The sequence below is a fragment of the Pangasianodon hypophthalmus genome, chromosome 18, assembly GCF_027358585.1.
Source record: "Pangasianodon hypophthalmus isolate fPanHyp1 chromosome 18, fPanHyp1.pri, whole genome shotgun sequence".
Lineage (NCBI taxonomy): Eukaryota > Metazoa > Chordata > Actinopteri > Siluriformes > Pangasiidae > Pangasianodon > Pangasianodon hypophthalmus.
In genome coordinates, this window is record NC_069727.1 from 1,622,289 (window position 1) to 1,641,934 (window position 19,646).

The window sequence follows — 19,646 nt, forward strand, 5'->3', positions numbered from 1 at the left end:
GATCATTCACCAAAAGTCACCATCAAACACCAACATTCTCCATCAAACACCAACATTCTCCATCAAACACCATCATTCTCCATCAAACACACCAACATTCTCCATCAAACACCAACATTCTCCATTAAACACACCAACATTCTCCATTAAACACACCAACATTCTCCATCAAACACACCAACATTCTCCATTAAACACACCAACATTCTCCATTAAACACACCAACATTCTCCATCAAACACCAACATTCTCCATCAAACACCATCATTCTCCATCAAACACACCATAATTCTCCATCAAACACACCATCATTCTCCATCAAACACACCATAATTCTCCATCAAACACCAACATTCTCCATCGAACACCATCATTCTCCATTAAACACACCAACATTCTCCATCAAACACACCAACATTCTCCATCAAACACAGACATTCTCCATCGAACACCATCATTCTCCATTAAACACACCAACATTCTCCATCAAACACACCAACATTCTCCATCATTCTCCATCAAACACCAACATTCTCCATCGAACACCATCATTCTCCATTAAACACACCAACATTCTCCATCAAACACACCATCATTCTCCATCAAACACAGACATTCTCCATCGAACACCATCATTCTCCATTAAACACACCAACATTCTCCATCAAACACACCAACATTCTCCATCAAACACAATCCATCAATCAACAATCCATCAAATTTAAAAAATATTCCTTTTTTTTCTTCTCTCTTTATTAACATTCATTAAATATCAAACAAATTTACAAAAACCACCAGCAAACAATATCATTGTTCTTTAGACATGATCATTCACCAAAAGTCACCATCAAACACCAACATTCTCCATCAAACACCAACATTCTCCATCAAACACCATCATTCTCCATCAAACACACCAACATTCTCCATCAAACACAATCATTCTCCACCAAACACCAACATTCTCCATCGAACACCATCATTCTCCATTAAACACACCATCATTCTCCATTAAACACACCATCATTCTCCATCAAACACACCATCATTCTCCATCGAACACCAACATTCTCCAACAAACACCATCATTCTCCATCAAACACACCAACATTCTCCATCAAACACCAACATTCTCCATCAAACACACCATCATTCTCCATTAAACACACCAACATTCTCCATCAAATACTGACATTCACCAAGAAACACCGTCATCCTCATGTTTTCTTTAAGCTTTGCACAAACACAGGGGTCGCTATAATGTTAAGCAGAGATAAGGTGATAATGACAGGCAGGTAATTACGTGTCACTTCCTGTACATGAGAGGAAATTACATACAAAGTTATGGAACAACAAATTAGCATCCAAATGAGTATCAGACATAAAGATCAGCAGAATAAAAGGCAGCAGTCAGACAGACCTAATATTCATTATTATATAGTCCAGTCTTTATGTTGTTATTCTAATGGCACAGTGTTTATTACCCATAATGCACTGCGATTAAAGCTACGCTTGGAAGTGAAGCTGTACCTCCTGATGATTTGTAGCATTTAGAACAAAACCACTGTTAGAGGTCTGAGGGTTGAGATCTCGAGTGTGTCGTTAACCTTTTATAAAATGATGTTCATTAATATCAGGAGTGCGAGGAGTCGCAGAGTGAAGGTGAAACTCTTTCCTTATCCGTGAGGAATTAAAGCCTCACATTAACTTCGGAAATGTTCACCAACATCGCCAGGGTGTGAGGAGGAAGAAGTGACCGGCTAATATCACTATTTACACTTATATCTCAGCTAGAGAACTGCATCTTCATATCAGTGAGAAAGTGTAGATTTCACACAATCAATCACTCAATCAATCACTCAGTCAAGCAATCACTCAATCAATCACTCAATCAATCACTCAATCAATCACTCACTCACTCACTCAGTCAATCAATCAATCAATCACACAATCAATCACTCAATCAACCAATCAATCAATCAATCAATCACACAATCAATCAATCACTCAATCACTCACTCAATCAATCAATCACTCAATCAATCACACAATCAATCACTCAATCAATCAATCACACAATCAATCACTCAATCAATCACTCAAGCAATCATTCAATCAATCAATCACACAATCAATCACTCAATCAATCACTCAATCAATCAATCACTCAATCAATCACTCAATCAATCGATCACTCAATCAATCACTCAATCAATCACTCAGTCAATCAATCACTCAATCAATCACTCAATCAATCAATCACTCAATCAATCACACAATCAATCACTCAATCAATCGATCACTCAATCAATCACTCAATCAATCACTCAGTCAATCACTCACTCAAGCAATCATTCAATCAATCAATCACTCAGTCAATCAATCACTCAGTCAAGCAATCAATCACTCAATCAATCACTCAGTCAATCACTCAATCAATCACTCAATCAATCAATCATTCAGTCAATCACTCACTCAATCACTCAATCAATCAGTCAATCAATCACTCACTCAATCACTCAATCAATCAATCATTCAGTCAATCAATCACTCACTCAATCAATCAATCACTCAGTCAATCACTCACTCAATCACTCAATCAATCAATCATTCAGTCAATCACTCAATCAATCACTCAATCAATCAGTCAATCAATCACTCAATCAATCACTCAATCACTCAATCAATCAATCACTCAGTCAATCACTTGAGGTGTAGGTGATTGTGACAGTATGGCCTGCTTTATTCCATGCTCCTAAAGACACACAGAGTGGATAAGTTAATGAGTCTTTTTTATTTTATTATACAAAAATATATGTGTGTGTGTGTGTGTGTGTGTGTGTGTGTGTGTGTACTTGATGCTTAATGAGAGAGACAGCGAGGGAGAAAGAACGACAGACAGATCAATAGATAGATCAATGTATAAATGTGTAAATAGAGAGGAAAAGTCAGAGACAGAGAGAGAGACAGACAGATAAACAAACAAATACTGTAGATGTTTAGATAGAGAGAAAAGGAGAGAAAGAAAGGCAGAGAGACAGAAAGACTGCCTGTCGCTCTCTCTGTCCTTCTGTGTCTGCCTTTCTGTCTGTACAAGCAGAATAATGTTAAAGATAATTAGACAATTCTTCAAAAGATACATTCCAGATAATAAATGTCTTTAATTTTTTTTTTATTATACTTATTTCCTGTTAAATTGTCCATTTTAAGAATTTAGACCGGAGCATTAAACACTTTCTCAGAGCCGCACAGAGCCCTGGACAGTAACAGGAGTAAAAATCCTGCAGATTTCAGCGTGACTGATGAGAAATATATCAACAGTGGTGTAAAGTAGGAAGAAAAACTCAGGAGTCACTTCGTCTCTGTTGTACGTTAACTGGGTAATGAGTAAGCATGATAGATTTAAACCTGGGGAAAAAATCCTTCAGAAAATATCGAATAAAAGCTTGAGAACAGCACTCAATCATTTCACAGAGCATTTAGGTTCTATATAAACAATTAAACCTCCTCCACAGCCATTACTCTGCTTCAGTTTAATTACACTCACTGGAATATTCACAATAATCCTTCAGCACTTAACTGGATTCTCCTACAGGAAGGGAGGGGAATTTAACAGCCAGCGTGTTTCATACTACATCACCTCCAAAACTACCAAAAAAAAAAAAAAGATCTGGCATATTTTGGGGAAAAAAAGGGAAAATAAATTACATGATGTTCTGGTTTAATGAAACTGGGAAGCATGACGGATCCAAACGGATCCCGAGTGTTTAGTCTGAATTAAAGACTAACATATGACACGACTAAATTCAATTACTCCATTAGAACACATATGACGTTATTTTATTTACCCAATACTCGTAGATTTAGCTGTAGCCGATTCCCACATGCTAGAAAAAGCAGTGAATAAAAGCTTTACGCCGAAGCAGAGACAGAAACTCACTGTTCACTGCTGTGTGTTTGACAGAAAACACAAATTACACCAGCCATAATTTCAGACTAGGCAATTAGAGTAACATCAATTACTGATAATTACTGATAATAACACAAAAAACAGCTAAAGACATTTAACACAACAGGAAAAAAAAACCCAATGTTAATACAGATACTTCGATTTTAAAACCTAAAGCACACTGACCCACCTTTCTCCATCAAACACCACCAAATACAAACATTATCTATTAAATACTATTGATTAAATGCAGCAAACACCAATAAATACAACCCTTCTCCATCAAACACCAGCATTCTCCATCAAACACCAGGATTATCCATTATACACCAACACTCTGCACAAAACACCAACAAATACAAACCTTCTCCATCCAACACCAACTACTAACATTTGCAAATACCATCATTCCCCATCAAATACCTGCAACATTCAGTAAACACCATCAGTCCACTTTTAACACCAGCAATCCAACAAACACCAACATTCATAATGTTTGGTAAAAATGAACATTCTCAAGATGGCCAACAATCCCACACAGGTGCAACACATCATGATAATTTGGTGGTGTTTGATGGAGAATGTTGGTCTTTGATGGTGTGTGATGATGAATGTTGGTGTTTGATGGTGAATGTTGGTGTTTGATGGTGAATGTTGGTGTTTGATGGTGAATGTTGGTGTTTGATGGTGTGTGATGAAGAATGTTGGTGTTTGATGGTGAATGTTGGTGTTTGATGGTGTGTGATGAAGAATGTTGGTGTTTGATGGTGAATGTTGGTGTTTGATGGTGATTGTTGGTGTTTGATGGTGAATGTTGGTGTTTGATGGTGAATGTTGGTGTTTGATGGTGTGTGATGAAGAATGTTGGTGTTTGATGGTGAATGTTGGTGTTTGATGGTGTGTGATGAAGAATGTTGGTGTTTGATAGTGAATGTTGGTGTTTGATGGTGAATGTTGGTGTTTGATGGTGTGTGATGAAGAATGTTGGTGTTTGATGGTGAATGTTGGTGTTTGATGGTGAATGTTGGTGTTTGATGGTGTGTGATGAAGAATGTTGGTGTTTGATAGTGAATGTTGGTGTTTGATAGTGAATGTTGGTGTTTGATGGTGTGTGATGAAGAATGTTGGTGTTTGATGGTGAATGTTGGTGTTTGATGGTGAATGTTGGTGTTGTGTATGATGAAGAATGCTGTTAACTGGAGAATGCTGGTGTTTGATGGAGAGTATTGGTGTTTATGGGCTTCAGAAGACTGCATATAATGCTGAATTAAGAAAAAAACTATAAAATCTATAGTTTAGCACATGCTGCAAGCAAAAGTTATTGAAATTCACATAAATACTAGATTATGGCAAAACCAACAGGTTTACAGTTTCCCTTCAGCTGCCAGATGTTTTATCAATATCATGTGTTAGGTGTTTAGGGAGCAGTAATTTATCACTTATTACAAACCATGACTAGTAACGGAAATAAAAACAAAACAAAAAAAACTAAAAGAGCACATTAAAAACCTCTTCTAAATGCAGCAGCAGCATGATGTAGAGAATGTTCCAGACTCGACAGGATATCAGTGGGACATTCAGTACTGAGAGACAATCAGAGCTGAACCTGAAATGGAATCCATTAACATGGCTGTGTTGTATTGAACACTCGCCTGATGAGTCTATCAAAGGGTTTTTCCCTTCCTGTGATTCATCTTTGATGTCAGTATTGAACATCATCACAGCGGAGGGAATTTCCTCCGTCAGTGCATGAGCGGATTTATTGTTTTACCGTTCAAGTCAATACTGCTGAATGTTCAGTGTTCATCAGCTGAATCAATTCTCTTAAATCTTACTGTTCACAGTGGGACAAAGGACATAGCTATAACAGATACACTATCCCATTCACCAAACACACGTAATCCGATTTCTAACATTTCTGACTTTTACGTCGGCCTAAAAATGAGTATATAGCACCGAACCAAACCAACAACCAAACCAACAACCAACAATCTCACACACACACACACACACACACACAATTATTAGATTACCAGAACTATCCCAAATCAAAGTGCCATAATTCTATAATTCAGTATTTATTCTGCAACAGAAATCTTTACAACCTTAAACTTAAAGCCACAGAGGGTCACACAGCAAGTGTACTGTCAGCTCCTGTTAGCGGTGTTAACACAAGGCACCACACACACACACACACACACACACACACACATATCCTGTGTCAAAGAGAAGCTAATGTGAGGTATCTGTTTGAGTGCAGATCAAAGAGCAATGATCCGTCTGATGCGAAGAGTTCAGTGTTTGATCTCTTGATGTTAAACACAATGTCACAGAGGATCACATTCTGTTTTACTTCCTGTATTTCTCTGCTCTACTTCCTGTTTCTATTCCTGTGTTTGGCCTTATGTGTTGTGAGGGTTGTTTAGTATTTTTTCACATCCCTAGTTCCTCTTTTGTTGTGTTCCTAGATACCCTAGCTTCCCTACTTCCTGTCTTTTTTGTACTGTTTCTATTGTATTCCCAAGTTAGGTAGTGTTCTTAGGTTCCCTAGTTCCCATCTTTGTGGTAGTGTTCTTAGGTTCCCTAGTTCCTGTCTTTGTGGCAGTGTTCCTAGTTCCCATCTTTGTGGTAGTGTTCTTAGGTTCACTAGTTCCTGTCTTTATAGTAGTGTTCTTAGGTTCCCTAGTTCCTGTCTTTGTGGCAGTGTTCCTAGTTCCCATCTTTGTGGTGGTGTTCCTAGGTTCCACAGTTCCTGTCTTTGTGGTGGTGTTCCTAGGTTCCACAGTTCCTGTCTTTGTAGTAGTGTTCCTAGTTCCCCTAGTTCTTGTCTTTGTGGTAGTGGTCTTAGGTACCCTAGTTCCTGTCTTTGTGGTAGTGTTCTTAGGTACCCTAGTCTCTGTCTTTGTAGTAGTGTTCCTAGTTCCCCTAGTTCCTGTCTTTGTGGTAGTGTTCTTAGGTACCCTAGTCCCTGTCTTTGTAGTAGTGTTCCTAGTTCCCCTAGTTCCTGTTTTTGTGGTAGTGTTCTTAGGTACCCTAGTTCCTGTCTTTGTGGTAGAGTTCCTACCACATTCTGGTAGTGTTCCTAGGTACTGTAGTTCCTCTTTTTGTGGTTGTGTTCCTAGGAATCCTAGTTCCTCTTTTTGTGGTAGTGTTCCTAGTTACTCTAGTTCCTGTCTTTCTGTCTTTAATGTCTTTCAATAAATTCCCTATTTCCTGTAGGCATTAGTGCTATTGTACTTAGCTCTCGCTTCACTAGATCCTACAGTAGCCCCTAGCTTCTCTAGTTTTTCTATCATTGTTGTAGTGTTCCTATCTTCCCTAGCTCTATCATCGCTTGTTCCATGGTTGTTGTTGTTGTTGTTGTTGTTGAAGTTCTCCTAGATTCATTAACTTTTCTAGTTCCTTCCGCTTTGTTGTAGTTTTTCTAGTTTCTCTCATTCTGAGTCTCTGTGGTAATGCGCCACTTTTTTCGGTCTAAATACAGTCTGAGTACAGTCACATGTTAACATCTTCACCATGTTTTAACCCTTTCTGCTTGTACTTGGCTGTGCATTATGACAGTAACTCCTGGATGAAGATCTGTAAAGTTCACCTGCCTCATTATACAGTCTGAATTATTTTGCTCATACAGGACTCTAAAGTCTTAAAGGTACAGTGACCTAATGTTCTTCTGAACTATTTCTTTTAAGATTTAAATTCTATGGAGTGGTTTCATTCCCCTGAATGGAATCACCAAGCACAGTGACTCTCTCAGTGATTAGAGACGGATCAGTTCCATTTTCCACTTTTGGTTCCTGATGATTGTTTCAGCTTTGGTGAAAAATAAAAGGAGGAGAGGACAGTCACAAAGAGTGAGCTGAAGAAAGGCCGCTAATCCAATCCCTCTCCATAGTAATTGCTTTCGCCTGAAGTGCACCAGTGCCGAGGGTCCCTTGTGCCCTTTAGCAGAGCCAAACACACATCCTCCTTAATCCTACACACACACACAGAGTTGATAATGTCATGATCCGTCGACATCCAGAGGAGAACTGGTTGTCTTTCATTTTGGATTTTAGCCTTGTTTTTTAATTCTGAGGAGATTTTTCTTGTCATTATTGTCATTATTTTCATTACACTCAACAAAGTATAAGGGGCTTGTCTGGCCTTGTGGTATTTAACAAAACAGTCAATTATTTGATAAACTATGAAATACACTACATGACCAAACATATGTGGACACCTCACCATCACATAGAATGTCTCTGTATGCTGTACCATTACAGATTCCCTTTACTGGCACTAAGAGGCTCAAACCTGTTCCAGCATGACAATGCCCCTGTGCACAAAGCCACCTCCATGAAGACATGGTGTGTGAAGGTTGGAGTGGAAGAACTCGAGTGTCCTGCACAGAGCCCTGACCTCAACCCCACTGAACACCTTTGGGATGAACTGGAACACCGACTGCACCCCAGACCTCCTCACCAACATCAGGGCCTGACCTCACTAATGCTCTTGTAGCTGAATGAACACAAATCCCCACAGCCACGCTCCAACATCTAGTGGAAAGCCTTCCCAGAAGAGTGGAGCTCACTATAACAGCAAAAGAGGAATAAATCTGGAATGGGATGTTCAACAAGCACAGGGTGTGATGGTCAGGGGTGCACAAACTTTTGGCCATATAGTGTACAATGCAATTACGTATGTTTAAAAAGTGTTATCTTTGAATGACAACCAAAGCCACACCTTCTTCACTATGACTGACAGACGCAGAGGCCATGCCTCGTTCACTAGGACAAACAAGACAAATACAGAAGCCACGCCTCCTTCACTAGGACAAACAAGACAAATACAGAAGCCACTCCTCCTTCACTAGGACAAACAGGACAAATACAGGACAAATACAGAGGCCATGCCAACCTTCACAGAGGCCATACCTTCTTTACTGAGACTGACAGGACACACAGTGGCCATGTCTCCTACATAAGGACTATCAGACAGAGACAAAAGCCATGCCTCCTTCACTAGGACCAAGAGAACCGTCACAGAGGTCATACCTCCTTCACTAGGACTAACAGACACAGAAAGAGAGGCCATACCTCCTTCACTAGGACTAACAGACACAGAGACAGAGAGGCCATACCTCCTTCACTAGGACTAACAGACACAGAGAGAGAGGCCATACCTCCTTCACTAGGACTAACAGACACAGAAAGAGAGGCCATACCTCCTTCACTAGGACTAACAGACACAGAGACAGAGAGGCCATACCTCCTTCACTAGGACTAACAGACACAGAAAGAGAGGCCATACCTCCTTCACTAGGACTAACAGACACAGAGACAGAGAGGCCATACCTCCTTCACTAGGACTAACAGACACAGAGAGAGAGGCCATACCTCCTTCACTAGGACTAACAGACACAGAAAGAGAGGCCATACCTCCTTCACTAGGACTAACAGACACAGAGACAGAGAGGCCATACCTCCTTCACTAGGACTAACAGACACAGAGAGAGAGGCCATACCTCCTTCACTAGGACTAACAGACACAGAGAGAGAGGCCATACCTCCTTCACTAGGACTAACAGACACAGAGAGAGGCCATACCTCCTTCACTAGGACTAACAGACACATAGACAGAGTCCACGCCTCCTTCACTAGGACTAACAGACACAGAGACAGAGTCCACGCCTCCTTCACTAGGACTAACAGACACAGAGACAGAGAGGCCATACCTCCTTCACTAGGACTAACAGACACAGAGAGAGGCCATACCTCCTTCACTAGGAATAACAGACACAGAAAGAGAGGCCATACCTCCTTCACTAGGACTAACAGACACAGAGAGAGAGGCCATACCTCCTTCACTAGGACTAACAGACACAGAGACAGAGTCCACGCCTCCTTCACTAGGACTAACAGACACAGAGACAGAGAGGCCATACCTCCTTCACTAGGACTAACAGACACAGAGAGAGGCCATACCTCCTTCACTAGGAATAACAGACACAGAAAGAGAGGCCATACCTCCTTCACTAGGACTAACAGACACAGAGACAGAGTCCACGCCTCCTTCACTAGGACTAACAGACACAGAAAGAGAGGCCATACCTCCTTCACAAGGACTAACAGACACAGAGAGAGAGGCCACGCCTCCTTCACTAGGACGTAAAGGACAAGCACAGAGGCCATGGCTCCTTCACTGATGCTTCGAGGGCAGTAAAGCTGTCTCACGGACAGAGTTTTACAGCATTATTGACTCATGCAGTCTCTCAGCTGAATGTTCATCCTCAGGCACTTCCATTAACCACGACGTTTTCCAGACACCGCACCCAGAGAGGGACAGACTTGGATTTAATTTCCCCCTAGACACAGGCCATGTCTCAAATCACATTGTACAACAACTGAACATTTACACACTAGTGCAGTTCATGTTCATGTTCATGTGCAGGGTTTATTCTCAAACTCACTTGTCTGTTTACTGAATGTGAATGAGTTCATTCTGATCACAGATTCTCCTTCACATGAAATGCCTAGTCTATCAACTCATATGCATATAGTTCCATTCTGCTTTCTTACAATAACAACAGGAACGGGGTGCTGATAGAGCATGAATTGTTGGTGCTGTTGGTTCAGCATTTTAGCCAAATCTTTAACAAGCCTTAAATGATCTTAAATACAGTTGCACTGATGGTATACCACAGCATTCATACAGAGTACGAGTACATGTTTCTAACACTCATCAATCCCGATACTTATATCGAAATGAATAACCTACTTAGTATTAATCAATCGGGGATGTCACAGAAGATGTTATTTAGTTGTATTTATGTTTCCCCAATGTAAACAGTGGCACTGAAAAGCGCACGCGTGTGTTTATGCACTTAGCTAGCTAGCTATATGAGTTAGCTTGAATGGAATAGAGCTGCAGTGGAGACGACCAGGTTTTGTTTCACTTTGGAAAAAAAAATGCTTCCGTACAACTGTTTCTTTTTGTTCGAATCCCTGACAGACAGTGGCTGAAACAACGTACTAGAACATAAGAGCTGTTATTTTCACTCAAACAGGGTCATCTGGAGACTTTTTTCTCACTGAGGCAGTGTTTGCTGCTAGCAATGAACTTGTCATGCTGACTTAAATGTTTACGGTGTTTAATCAGATTACCTGTACTGTAGGAAGATGCTGTAGTTCCTCCTCATGATATTCACTATTACCTGGTAGCAGATGTTGGTATCGGAGAATTTTTTACAAGTGTGTCCTAAATATTGTGTTTCGCATAAATGTCTTCATATAAATATAAGTACTGTGATATGATATTTTTTATATGGTATTATTTTGCACACACCTACAGAAAGGGAAAGTTAATAAGGAGCACATAGATATGAGTTAGATGACGAGGTTCAGGTTATCCCTCCCACTTCTCCTCAAATCCTGCCTCCTGCAGCAAACCTAAACCACACCCCCAAACTGCTACACATTTATTTAGCATTGACTCTGTGTCCTCAGTGTTCGGTTGATTTCCGTGATTTATGCACACACTTGCCAAGGCTTTATATTTTGGAAAGGTTGTCGAGTTTCTGACCAATTAAAACAGTTTAACGAGTACATTTATAGCCCCGGCCACTCCTTTCGTTTTGGTTTGTTTCATTTTGTGCAGTGTAAATCCAAACAGCGAACAAACCAAAAGTATCAATTTGACTCAATTTTGATTTTCGAATTTGACCAAAACAGCAAACTCATGACTGTGAAAGTCAAATATCATGATTAAAATATCAACACTGATTATTTAACTGATTATTACTGGATTATTCAGCTGCATGTGAACGTGGCTAAGAGTGTGTTGGTGAACAGCGGGCGATTTTCTACAGTCTGAGCTGCCAAGACAACACAGAGCGATACAAAGATAGAGAGAAAAGTAATACACAGAAAAACAGAGCGATAGAATCATACGCACTGTATAAAGCCTTACAAACACACACACACACACACTGTCGGAACGCCTCACTCTCTCTTTGGTTTAATCAGTGTGAAATCCATCAAAGTGGGTCAGGACTGTCGGCCATCTGCCCCTCGGAGATTTACACACATCAGCACTGATTAAACATGCAGAAAACCGGGCACACTCAACACACACTCAAAAAACACTCAACACACACTCAACACACACCTGACATGCTGAATCTGGAAATTCACTTTTGTGATTGTCAGAAAGGGCAAATCAGAAAAAAATTGAACCACGCCTCCTTCACTAGGATTGACAGAACACACACAAATGCCACGCCTCCTTCACTAGGATTCAAAAGACACAACGAGGCCACGCCTCCTTCACTAGGATTGAGAGAACACAGACAGAGGTCATGCCCCCTTCACTGAGACTGACAGAAACACCCAGAGGCCACACCTCCTTCACTGAGACTGACAGAAACACCCAGAGGCCACACCTCCTCCACTGAGACTGACAGGACACACACAGTGGCCACGCCTCCTTCACTGAGACTGACAGGACACACACAGTGGCCACGCCTCCTTCACTGAGACTGACAGGACACACACAGAGGCCACGCCTCCTTCACTGAGACTGACAGGACACACACAGAGGCCACGCCTTCACCTGTTGAACTGTAACGTATAAATAAACATTGAGCCATACACATGTCTGGAGTTCATGCTAGCATAACATTCAGAATTCAGTAATTAGCATTACTCCTGCTACATTTTAATGAAATTAGGAGGTCTGACTCACCCCCAGAGACTTACAGTCGCAAAAATACGACATTACAGAACGTTATTGGGAGTTAAATTGTCTCAGAGGAGAGAAACCACATTTATTCACAAGGTTATGAAACGTTAATTCAATCAGAACACACCCTTTAATGGCTGACAAGCCTGATCTAATTTCATTGTTACCTAATTGGTTTAGTCAATTTTCCACCCCTGTATGTGTGTGTGTGTGTGTGTGTGTGTGTGTGTATGTGTGTGTGTATGTGTGTGTGTGTAGGTGTGTGTGTGACAGGGCTGTTTCCATGCGTCTCTCTTCAGAATGATTGGCGTTGCATAACCACACCACACACTCCTGCTAAAAACACCAAAGTGAGCGTGACAGGCACAGACAATGAAGTAATGAAAGGACAAAGTGTGTGTGTGTGTGTGTGTGTGTGTGTGTGTGGGCATGTGTGTGTTATGGCTTTCCGTAGGCATTGAAACACAACGCTACTGCGTTAATTATAAACGAGGAGTGAATCTAAAAGAATATGTTCAGAAGTGTAAATGAGTGAATAACGAGAGGGGACTGGTCAAGACAGGACAAGAGGAGATAAGACGAGACAAGACAAGACGAGACGAGATGAGATGAGATGAGATAGTGTGGAATGTGATGAGATAAAAGAAAATAAGATGAGACAAGATGGGACAAGATGGGATGAAACAGTAAGAGACTAGACAAGACAAGATGGTATGATATGAGAGAAGATGAGATGGGTTGGGGGGAGACGAAATGAGATAAAACAGGAAGAGACAAGATGAGACAAAAAAAATGAGATGAGACAAGATGAGACAGGACAAGACAAGATGAGATGAACCAAACAAAACAACATTTTACAAGATAGTACAAGGTGAGACAATGGTGGGAGGAAACAAAATGAGATGAGACAGAACGAGGCAACAAAATGAGACAAGATAAGATGCGATGGAATGAAACAGGACAAGACAAGATGGGTTGAGATGAGACAAGATGAGATAGGACAAGATAAGAAACAAAATGAGACAAGATGAGGTAGGATGAGATGAAATGTGATGGAACAGGATTAAACCATACAGGACAAGATAAGATGAGATGGAGCAGGCTGAGACGAGACGGGACGAGATGAGATAAGATGGGACGAGACGAACAAAACGAGACAAAAGGAGATGAGACAAGATGAGGCGAGATGAGAACATCAGCTACTCCTTTGTAATTTAACGTTTTGCTAACAGAGCTAGCAACTTTAGCTGGAAGGTCATGTTTGCAGGTAGTCTTTTCTTTCTTTCTTTTTTTTTTTTGAATTTCTCTCCTCATATTTTATGAACATGAATTCTAGTGACCGCTCTTTCCACAGCACCGCATCAGTCTCACTGTAAATCAATCCCATAATTCAGTTCAGCGCACGAGAGTGAACATCACACACGGTGAATCAAAGTGTCGCTCAGAGGAGTCGTTTAGAGTCATTTAGTGAATCACTCTGGTGTCGCTTTTAATAACTTTTTACACTCACTAACTTTGTAACACATCTCTCTCTCTCTCTTTCTCCCTCTCTCTTTCTCCCTCTCTCTCTCTCACACACACACACACTTTTCCACAAAGCAGAGAACACAGACAGAATCACAGCATTAAGACATTAAAGGTACAGGCTTTCATGTTTAAACATGAAAATCATGCATGGTGTGTGTGTGTGTGTGTGTGTTTACAGCGCACAGTGGTAAAGTCATGTGGGTTAGCAAGCTGCATGGGGCTAATTGGAATAATGTCAAAGCGATTAGCACCAAGTACATGAGCATCGTCACCTTCATTAGCTTAGCGTCGAAAACTGTTAGAGTGAGGATTATGATGTCATCTTGCTGCTCTTTGTGTTGTTAATGTTCACGTCAGGGATGATGGCAGTAACTCATCCTGCGCTTTATTCGCCTTGAAGGATGAAAACGATGCTGTTGGTTAGCCAAGCTTGAGCGCAGATCAATATCCAGTGAGAAGACGGCTTCTTTCCCATGCATGCGGTTTAGAGCTAGGCAATTTTACAAGAGGAAAAAAAATCGATAGGCCTGTGTGTGTGTGTGTGTGTGTGTGTGTGTGTGTGTGTGTGTGTGTGTGTGCGTGTGTGTGCGTGTGTATGTGGGTGTGTGTGTGACTTAATTAATAATCAAAGAGCTTTCTTTGTCCTTTGTCCTTTGAAGATTACACCGAGAGCGATACAGCAACACCATTAAAATGAATATTAATATTAAAGCGTCTATAAGTGATTTTTAAAGAATATTTAAGAGCACAAACTGAATTTACATCCTGACAGCTGTCACTAAAACAGATGCTCTGACAAATAACCGTGTCTCTGTGACTATTCAGAGCTCTGTAATCAACTAATAAACGTTTTAACATGAACCAGTGAGGAAGGTTTTCTGTAGTAAGGTGACACTTCCTGCCTGTCCGTTATTTTACACGTTATTTACAATCTTACGCTGTAAGTTTTAGCTTGATAGACTCTAAATTAGCATCATTTGTTATGCTCTTAATCTGTGATGCAACATAACATACGCAACATAATTAGCTAGCTAATGTCACTTCACTGCTGCCTCACAGGTCAAATAAGAGAGTGAAACTGAAGCAAAAAAAAGACAAAAAAGGAAAATTTATCAGTTACAATTCATGATAAACTGAATTTACAATTTTATTACCATGGCATGAAGGCGGTAGTGTTGAAGTCCATGCTACACTTCTGCAATGTGGTGGAGAAACTGTGTCAGAACGCTCCTGAAATCCCAACTCGGAGGACAATGTGAGTGTTTTTGTCCCAAACACATGGCAGTATAATGCACAAAACTTCATCTACAAATAATGATTCTATGAATATGCAAATTAGACACACCCCCAACACTACACAGGGCCACGCCCTCCAAAACATCTACATCTGTGTTTAAAAAAACCCTCCCCATGCTTCAGCTGTTCGGTTTCTCCTGTATACAGAACCTTCACAAAGCGAAACGTTTACAAACCGCCGACTGACCCCCAGACATGAATAATCAATTATTCCTCTGCATGTGACGCTTATGACCCCTCCCTCCTCACATGGACAGAGGAATATACACTATACACTGCTGTGTTTAGTTATAATTTAGTACAGAAAATATTAAACCAGGAGATGTGGGTTTTTTTTAAGTGCTGAACAATTCATTTCTGAACCCTGAACAACCTCCAGGAATAAATATTCAACGCTTAGTGCTACATAATTAATGAACAAGAAAACCAGCCGTGTTCTGCAGTAAAATAACCCTCAAAAATGAAAAAAATATATATATATATACAGCCCTGATTTCAATGGACATCTGGCAACCCTCTAGTACACACACAATTTATGATTTATAATAAACAGAAACCAAAAAACAACAACAAAAACATCATCATCAACAACATAACCTCAGAATTTCATTTTTTTTAACTATATGCTACAAAAACATTTTTGTCACACTTCAAGAAATAAGAAATCAGCAAAATGCGCTAAAATTCAAATTTAACAATGAAAATAACCTTCAAAATACGCTTATTGAGGGATTAACTCTCAAACTACCAATCTGCAAGAGTGAAAACCTCTCTGAAAAAAAAACAATCTGGCAACCCAGTAGTATATTATACAATTCATCAATATACAGAATCCCAAATAACAACAACAACAACAACAACACTACAACAACATAGTCTAACGTTTTTTTTTTTAACCACAGGCCTGAATAATTGTTTGTTCCCACTGGAATAATTCATTTCTTTATTTTCATGCTACCTAAACAAGACAAAATAATAGAAAAGGAGCCGAACTGTATATTTGGCAATGAAATTAGCTTTGAGACGCCTAATGGGGAATAAACTCTCTCTTCCTCACGACTAAAAGTGTCCTGCATCCACAGACCCCAAAAATCACACATAAAACACACAACTTAAACTGAGAGGGTTTCATTTTTACATGTCTGTACTACAAAAACTTCCACACACCCGAGCAACTGTCTGTCGCACTCTGACCCCGGCAGGAGTTACCCATCTTCTGTGCTACAAGACATATAAATGAGGCAAAAAAACCCTAAAATAATAACAACAACAACAGCAACAACAACAACAACAGCAACAACAATAATAATAATAATAATAATAATAATAATAATAATAATAATAATAAAGTTATTCCTAATGGAGGAATAATCTCCTAATCTGGCAAACCGTAATGACAGGAAACATCCCAATCTGGCAACCCTGAGTTTCTTACTTTATTAAAATACACCTTCCAAAAGATCAACAAATATATAACTATATAACTGTATAAATATATAACTATCTACCATAACATCCACAGACCCGAACACTACTGTGTCTCATTCAAAAATGTAAATGTAGCAATAAAAAAAAAAACATTAAAAGTTACTGTTAATGGAGGGAAATGTTTTAACATGTTCAATCTGGCAACCCGGCAACTTTCTTGCACAGTGTGTTTGTGTATTGAGGTGTATTGTTTATTTGCTGTGTGTAGCTTATATAAACACTGAAACAGTCCACATCTCTCTCTCTCACACACACACACACACACACACACAATTCTGAGTCAGATCTCCCTGGGACTCAGAGGCATTACCACTGAGCTGTGTGTGTGTGTGTGTGTGTGTGAGAGAGAGAGAGAGATGAAGTGATGTGCACAGATGCACGAGCAGGATCATCACAGGAGGAAGTTCATCATGCATGACCAAAAAAAAGAAAAAAAAAAGAAAAAAAAAGAAAAGAAAAGAAAAGAAAATTGCTGCCATTCCACGATAGTGTGCACTTCCGGTCTGCTATGGCACTCAGGGCTCAGTGCACAGCACGCAGTGAAGCGTTATAACGCCTGTAGAACGCTGGGGAAGGCAGGCGGGCTTACCTGATAGGTATAAAAGCGCGTGCCGTTGGGCGGATGCATCTTCGGGGAGCTCGTCCCCGCGCTCATGTCCGCGAAAATCATAGCCGAGGATTACCGAGGAGTTGCACAGGGTCCGGGGAGAGCAGAGTAATCCTGCGCGGTGATCAGAATCCCGCACACTGATGCGGGGGAAACGCGGGAGAGAGGGAGAGAGACAGAGAGAGAGAGACAGAGAGAGAGAGAGGGAGAGAGAGAGAGAGAGAGGACACGCGCTCTTCCAGCCACCGCGTCAGCGCCGTGTCTCTCTCCTCATCTTCCCACTGAGCTGAGGATGATGCTGTGCACGAGCAGCGCGCGACCGCGCCATCCCTCCTCTCATCTGCTCCCAGCACGCGCTCCAGGAGCACACACAGCGCTTCTAACCCTTACACTTTCTTCTGATCTCTTCTTGATCTCTTTGTTGTTGTTGTTATTGTTGTTGTTGTTGTTGTTGTTCCAGAAAACCACGCCCTCCCCGCGCTGGGATTGGGCAGTGTCCAGCGCTCGGGAAGGAGTTCTGACTCGCTGTGATTGGTCAGTGTACTGCTCTCTATCTCTACACAATAAACACACTTCATATAAGAGCAAGGGCTCGCAAACTTTACTTCTAGACCTGCATTCTTTCTGGAGAGATTAATAACATGGCAGTTCAAAAAAATATATAAAAAACATCATCTGACACGCAGAAGTGCAAAAACTTTTAACTTCATGGAGAAACTTCATGGAAAAAAATGCCAATTAGACACGCCCCCAACACTACACAGGAAGTCCAGGGGGTGGAGTCTCACCTTATCCAGCTCCGCCTACCTGGACGGACTCAAACTAAATGTCCAGGGGGTGGAGTCTCACCTTATCCAGCTCCGCCTACCTGGACGGACTCAAACTTAAGGTCCAGGGGGTGGAGTCTGACCTGATCCAGCTCCGCCTACCTGGACGGACTCAAACTAAAGGTCCAGGGGGTGGAGTCTGACCTGATCCAGCTCTGCCTACCTGGACAGACTCAAACTAAAGGTCCAGGGGGTGGAGTCTGACCTGATCCAGCTCTGCCTACCTGGACAGACTCAAACTAAAGGTCCAGGGGGTGGAGATAACTCCATGTGTTAATAAAGTGTGTTAAGTGTGTTATTTCCTGTTGTGGAGCATCGCATGAAATACAGTTAGAGGTTATAGGAGGAGCTCGATTAGGTCCAGCTCCACCCCCTGGACTTTTGGTTCTGCAGCAAGGCCTATGCTAAAAAAAAAAAAAATTATAACCTCCCTCATGCTTCAGCTGTTTTTTCTCCTGTTTACAGAACAATAACAAACCGAAACATTTACAAACCCAGACTGACCCCCAGGCATGAATAATACATTATTAATTTGTATTTGAGGCATAATAATAATACTTCCTCCTAACAGCAACAGCAACAAAACAGAAGAACATACATTATACGGTTCTGTCTTTAGTCATAAATAAGTACAGAAAATATTAATCCCGAGGATGGGAGATTTCTCACCGAGCTGAACAATTGTTTTCTGAACTCTGAACAACCTCCAGGCATAAATATTCAACGCTTAGTGCTACATAATTAATGTAAGGTTTTGCAGTACACTGTAAAAAAATCACACACCCTTCAGTACAGATTTATTTTACAAACTTACTATTAATAACACATTATATAAATTAGCTATTCAGTGCGGTCAGCGAGTTCTTTTAACTTTCTTAACCTTTCACCAATAGAACGCTTTTTAATTCAAATTGTCATAAACATCATTTATAGGCGTAATAACGTCTAATAACTTCCAACAGCTTACAACGTGTTGGATGAAGAGGAGTTACTGTGTCACTCTGTCCTGAAGACGCTGGACAGTTCCAGCTTTCCGTCTGACTGTTACAGAGCGCTGACACTGGAGACTCCTTCCATCAGTGTTAAATAAACATCTCCTCACTTTAAGAAAACTTCACCATATCAGCGATTCCACACCATTCGTAATCCGTTCATCCGTACGAGCCCCTGTGCATGAGCTGTTACTATAGAAACGAGCGCATTGATATAAACCTGATGGTGGTGTTTATGGTGT

At 40.8% G+C, this 19,646-nt stretch overlaps 1 protein-coding gene across 4 annotated transcripts in view; it reads right to left on the reverse strand.

The window, feature by feature from the left end:
* The window catches only part of ppfia2 (PTPRF interacting protein alpha 2), a 132,582-nt gene that overhangs the window by 71,355 nt on the left and 41,581 nt on the right, over window positions 1-19,646 (reverse strand). The window contains exon 1 of one of the 4 annotated variants that reach the window (XM_053241619.1): window positions 17,568-19,481. The exons of the other annotated variants lie outside the window; for them this stretch is intronic. Within the exon in view, the coding sequence (XP_053097594.1) occupies window positions 17,568-17,648 (81 nt within the window). The 5' untranslated portion in view covers window positions 17,649-19,481. Of the gene's footprint in view, window positions 1-17,567; window positions 19,482-19,646 lie in introns of those variants that run through there. 4 annotated transcript variants of the gene reach the window in all.